The 6323-nt window shown below is 41.8% G+C and overlaps 1 protein-coding gene across 1 annotated transcript; it reads left to right on the forward strand.

The window, feature by feature from the left end:
• Window positions 1-4182: 4182 nt before the first annotated feature.
• Window positions 4183-5911, forward strand: LOC103453284 (auxin-induced protein 22D). The gene is made up of 3 exons (XM_008392826.4): window positions 4183-4706; window positions 4828-5136; window positions 5252-5911. The coding sequence occupies exons 1-3, from the start codon at window positions 4519-4521 to the stop codon at window positions 5325-5327; spliced, it is 573 nt and encodes a 190-aa protein (XP_008391048.1). The 5' UTR covers window positions 4183-4518; the 3' UTR covers window positions 5328-5911.
• The last annotated feature ends 412 nt before the right edge of the window (window positions 5912-6323 follow it).

The following is a 6323-nucleotide window of genomic DNA, read 5'->3' on the forward strand; positions in this document are numbered from 1 at the left end:
ACACAAGATGTACGTGGTTCACCCAGATTGGCTACGTCCACGGAGTAGAGGAGTTCTCATTAATTGTGAAGGGTTTACACAGTACATAGGTTCAAGCTCTTCTTTAGTGAATACCAGTGAATGATTTAGTACAAATGACATTAGGAAATATTGTGGGAGAATGATCTCGTAATCACAAAACTTCTAAGTACTGAAGTGTGGTATCGTCTTCACTTGCCTTATCTGTCTCATAGGTAGATGTGGCATATTCTCTGGAAGTACTCTTCCTCCATCCAGGGGTGGTATCTTTAACTGGTGAAGATGCACAAGGTAATGTATCAATTTCACTTGAAGCTTACTTGTAGTTTCAGGCTTGGTCAAGCGCGATACAAACCATGTAGTAGGAGTCCCCCAAGTCGCCGAGCTAGGGGATCTGCTGAAAGAGGTGACAGACAAGGTAAGCAATCAGAGCTCCAAGCAATCAGTCCCAGATCAGAAGTTTGATTTCGAGTTCCGGCTGATTGTTCTCATTCTCCTTATCTTGCAGGCAGCATGAAGGATAAAGAGAAGAAAATGAGAAGATGTGATATGAGATACTTTTGTTTTTGAAGAAGTAACTTTTCACAGGCTTATTCTTGCCAGGTAAGTAATCAGGTAAGGGGTTCAAGGTAGTCAGTTCCTGACTGGAAGCTTGATTCCAAGTGCTGACTGATTGCTCTCTTTCTCCTTGTCTTGCAGGTAAGCACAAGGCCAAAGGAAAAGATAGGGAAAAAGCATGATATGGGATACTCTTGCTTTTAACCCTGATGATATGAGATATTCTTGCTCTGGTGTAGCTTGTTTGCAGAGGTATTCTCGGGGGGGGGGGGGAAAGAAAGCTGAGTATTTTGAGAGGCTTCGTTGGGAGTGCCCTCTCAGATATGAGGAAGGGTTGAGCATTTTTGCAGGTCTGCCTGTCCGTTGAGGATGGAGGTCGACATATATAGGAGTCTCCCTAACAACAAGTAGTAATACTATTCCTTTACCCTGCTTGGTCATAGCACGGTAATGGGAGCTGCCAGTTTCACGTGTTTTAACTCTATCAGAGCACTTTGAAAAAGTGGTCTGTGATATCTGGAAAGCTGATGTTGCGTGTGAAGATTACAGACAAGCTTTATCCAAGGAGATCTGGCTCTCGAAGTTGAGAAAGCGGTGCCTCTTCGGTTTTCGAACAAGCAATCCTGTCGGGGATCTGTCTCTCGAGATTCGGAGAACAGTGCCTCTTCGATTTTTGAGAAAGCAATCCTGCTAGGAGTCTGGCTCTCGAGATTTGGAGAGCGGTGTCTCTTCGATTTTTGAGAAAGTAATCATGTTGGGAGTCTAGCTCTCGAGATTCGGAGGGCGGTGCCTCTTCGATCTTGAAGCAAGCAATCTTGTTAAGAGTATTTTCTCGAATGTGAGTAAAGGTTGGGCCTGGTTGCTAGTCTACCTTGCCACAGAGCACAGAGGTTGACACACAGGGACTTTCCAATTATCCAGCAGTGGTCTTGTTCCTTTACCCTTGTGGGTAATAATATGGTAGCTAGACCTTCAAAATTTATGTGTCTAAACTTTGTTAGTGCTGTTTCTTTGCTATTCTTTTACCCTTCTTGGTCATAGCGATGTAATGAGAGCTGCAAGCTTCACGTCTCTAAACTTTGTCAGAGATCTTTGGCAAAGTTATCTGTGGTACCCGTGAGCTGATGTTGCGTGTGGAAAGTGGATGATTGAACAGTAACATTCACGTGCTTTCTACTTCACCAGAAATCTTCGACAGAATGCCCATAATTTCCGCAAAGTTGAGTGTGCATGTGACAGGTGCTGACAAGGCTGAAAAAGCAAGTGCCTCTTCGATTTCTGAGATCAGCCCTCGTGGTCTCTGAGCAGCCCAGTTTTTGAGAAAGCAAACGCCTCTTCGATTTCTGCGATCGGCCTTCGTGGTCTTTGAGCAGCCCAGCTTTTGAGAAAGCAAACGCCTCTTCAATTTTTGAGATCAGCCCTCGTGGTCTCTGAGCAGCCCAGCTTTTGAGAAAGCAAACGCCTTTTCGATTTCTTAGTAGGCGCCTCTTCGATTTTTGAGCAGGCGCCTCTTCAATTTCTGAAGCTCCGTCGAGTGCAGATTTTTATAGAAGCTGGCATTAAGTTCTAAAGCACACTTGAATCTCCACCAGTATAAGCTCTCTTCTTGCATTTCTAAGATCTTGATTTCTCCGACCTCTTCTCTCTTCAACACCTTTGAAAATGTCTGGCCCCTCCGACCGTCGTTTTGACTTGAACCTTGTTGAAGAGGCAGCCACGCCTTCTCCAAACAACATATGGCGCCCATCCTTCTTATCCCCTACTGGTCTTCTTACCGTTGGGGATTCCGTGATGAAGAATGATATGACCACTGCGGTGATGGCCAGGACCCTTTTTACTCCCAAAGATAACAGACTACTTTCCAAACGGTCTGATGAGTTGGCTGTTAAGGATTTTTTGGCTCTCAGTGTTCAGTGTGCAGGTTCTGTGTCTAATATGGCCCAACGCCTATTTGCTCGAACCCGCCAAGTTGAATCATTGGCGGCTGAAGTGATGAGTCTCAAATAGGAGGTTAGAGGGCTCAAGCATGAGAATAAACAGTTGCACCGACTCGCACATGACTATGCTACAAACATGAAAATGAAGCTTGACCAGATGAAGGAATCTGATGGTCAGATTTTACATGATCATCAGAGGTTTGTGGGTTTGTTCCAAAGGCATTTATTGCATTCGTCTTCTGGGGCTGTACCGCATAATGAAGCTCCAAATGATCAACCTCTGATGCCTCCTCCTTCTAGGGTTCTGTCCAGTACTGAGGCTCCGAATGATCCCCCTCCGGTGCCTTCTCTTTATGGGGCTCTACCGACTGCTGAGACTTCTCCTAAGCAACCTTTGTGAAGGCTCCCTCTTGTTTGTTCATTTTGACTCATGTATATGTACATATTTGCAACTTATCGGAGATATCAATAAATAAGCTTTGTTTCATTTCAACGTATTGTGTTAAATACACCAAAGCCTTCTTCACTAAGTTCTTTGAATTTTTCTTTTGTTGAAGCTTGTATGTTGAAGCTTTGTGAGTGGAGCATGTAGGTTGAGGTAGTGTTCCCTTAATTTCCCGAGTGAGGAAAACTTCTCGGTTGGAGACTTGAAAAATCCAAATCACTGAGTGGGGTCGGCTATATGAATCTTAGAACGCCATTGTGATCGGTCCTGTGTCATGTCCTTCGTTAGATCCAAGTACTCTAAGTCTTTTCTTAGAGTCTCTTCCAAAGTTTTCCTAGGTCTTCCTCTACCCCTTCAGCCCTGAACCTCTGTCTTGTAGTCGCATCTTCTAACCGGAGCGTCAGTAGGCTTTCTTTGCACATTTCCAAACCACCGTAACCGATTTTCTCTCAGCTTTCCTACAATTTCAGCTACTCCTACTTTACCTCGGATATCCTCATTCCTAATCTTATCCTTTCTCGTGTGCCCACACATCCAACGAAGCATCCTCATCTCCGCTACACCCATTTTGTGTACGTGTTGATGCTTCACCGCCCAACATTCTGTGCCATACAACATTGCCGTCCTATAAAATTTTCCCTTGAGCTTCAGTGACATCCGACGATCACACAACACGCCGAATGCACTCTTCCACTTCATCCATCCAGCTTGTATTCTATGGTTGAGATCTCCATCTAATTCTCCGTTCTTTTGTAAGATAGATCCTAGGTAGCGAAAACGGTGGCTATTTGGTATAAAAAAAAAAAAACACACACACACACACAAGGTGAGGTTGTATTAGAATAAATTCGCATTTAGACGAATTTATTAGAAGGGTGTGTTTTCTCTCTGCATTATAGTTTGAATTCTTCGCCATAAATTATATCAGTTAAATGGAGAGTATCGTTTGTATATAAATACATAAGCTTAAATTTTATTAGAAAAATAAAAGCGCCAAAGTTTAATCTCACATGGTGATGCAAATGCTCATACCAAACATCCAAGTGATCCCATTTCACATGGGAATGCTCCTCAACTCTCCCCTTACAATTAAAGGTGTAGATTACATTTCCACAGTCCCCCAAAACGCATCTTGACCGTCCTTGTGAGTCCACAGTTTTGCATAGGGGTTGGCTGAGCTTGTCCAACTCTTGTCCCCCAAACGCAGAGGCAAAATGCCTCAACGGTGCTGCTATCGCTACCGACAGCCTAGCTTTCCTTTGTCCATAACTCATGTAAATTAAAGAGAGAATATATAAAAAATTAAATAAATTTAAGGCATTACCACAACTCCCAGTCCTTCCTTTAATCATATCTATACAATACAACACACCCTGCATTCCCACCTCTCCACAAAGCAAACACATTTCTAACTTCTCCACAACAAAAAAGGGAAGAAAAAAAGAAAGAGAAAGAAGAACTTGGTTCTTTTGGGTTTTTGCTAGAGCAGATTGTTGGGTGTTGTTTCTTGAGGTTCAATAATTCGGTATAGTATTCGTGTCGAAGATTCTTCGTTAAAAAATGGAAAGCAAGGCACATGAGAAAGATCTCAACCTCAAGGCAACAGAGCTGACACTACGGTTGCCAGGGAGAGATGAAATTATTGAGCTTCCTAATCAAAACAAGAAGAGAGGACTGCCAGCTGACTCAAAAAATGAAGAAGGAAGCACTGATGCTAAAAACGCTCAAAAGGAAACCCCTCCTGCAAAGTAAGTCATTTTTTTAATTAATCATGTTTAACTGAATTTATCTCGTAAGAAATATGTAGAATGACCTATAGATTTGAGTTGTTTGTTGTACTCAAAAAGTTTTGATGTGTTGGTATGACAGGGCACAAATAGTGGGGTGGCCACCAATCAGATCTTATAGGAAGAACAGCCTCCAAGCAAATAAAAATGCAGAGGGTGAGACTGCTACTGGGATTTATGTGAAAGTGAGCATGGATGGAGCACCTTACCTCAGAAAGATTGATCTTAAGGTTTACAAATGCTACCCAGAACTCCTCAAGGCCTTGGAAGTCATGTTTAAGTTTACTATAGGTCAATACTCAGAGAGGGAGGGCTACAAAGGATCAGAATATGCACCTACTTATAAGGACAAAGATGGTGATTGGATGCTGGTTGGAGATGTTCCATGGGAGTAAGTTCTCTGTCTCTCTCTCTGTCTCTGTCTCTGTCTCTGTCTCTCTCTCTGTCTCTCTCTCTCTGTCTCTCTCTCTCTCTCTCTACTCATAAGTCTTCTGTTGTTATTACAGTATGTTCATGTCATCCTGCAAGAAGTTGAGAATCATGAAAGGATCAGAGGCCAGAGGTTTGGGGTGTGGCGTATGAAAAAGACATGTCAACCCAAAAGATCAAGGGGAGAAGGAAAGATATATCATCTCTCTCTCTCTCTCTCTCTCTCTCTCTCTCTCTCTCGATCTCATGATATGCATGGAGAGAAAAATTTACCTCACAGCTTGGGTAATCGACGAAGATATTCAGATTTTAGTCTCCTTAATGACTGACATATCTTCTCTGGAGTTGATTGGGATTGTAGACAGAAGCAGAAGATAATCTAGCTGGTGAAGTAATTACAGATTCATTCCTTAAGTTTGGCACCTAGATTTGTTTGCGGTTTGCGCATCCGTGATTGATGCTGTATCGTATTGTTTCTTATGATTCAGTCAGACCAAAACTGCATAAAGAGATTTTGGTTCTAAAGAGATCGTATAGAAAGGAAGAGGCATGTTTCATGTTTTGGCTATGAGTTTGTACTATTGATATTTGATATGGATCAATATATATGTAGTATAAAGCTCATGTATTTTGAGTATATATGTGTGTAGAAATTTCAGACTGCACGCAGATTTTGTACCCCTTTCTGTTGTAATACAAGTTGAGAGAGATTTAATTCGATGTTCAATATTTTTTTCTGTTCGATTTCATAATTTCATTCCTGTCCTTAAACATGATCAAATTGACAACTGCGTACAAACATTTCACCTTACGTGTAACAGATTTGGATGTTCAGGATAGGGTGCCGCATTGATGCATCTTATCTTATCCTATCTATTGATCATATTTTTATCACAAGCCACCACACATTTCAATCTGCTAAGAAATTATGACACCTGCAACTAGAATAAGAAGTTTGTTAAGGCAGTAATTAAGCTAGTGTTGTACTAGCACAAGTAGTCTTCTTTGTAATGAGTTATTCATTAAGAAATAATATTGAATCTTCTGTTTTCCCTTCGTCTCTCTTCGATACTCTCTCTTTCTGCAACCTCTATCTTCAATGGATCTCTCTCTTCCTTAACATATAGGATAACAAAGATGCAAAAGCAA

The sequence above is a fragment of the Malus domestica genome, chromosome 13 (assembly GCF_042453785.1).
Source record: "Malus domestica chromosome 13, GDT2T_hap1".
Taxonomy (NCBI): domain Eukaryota; kingdom Viridiplantae; phylum Streptophyta; class Magnoliopsida; order Rosales; family Rosaceae; genus Malus; species Malus domestica.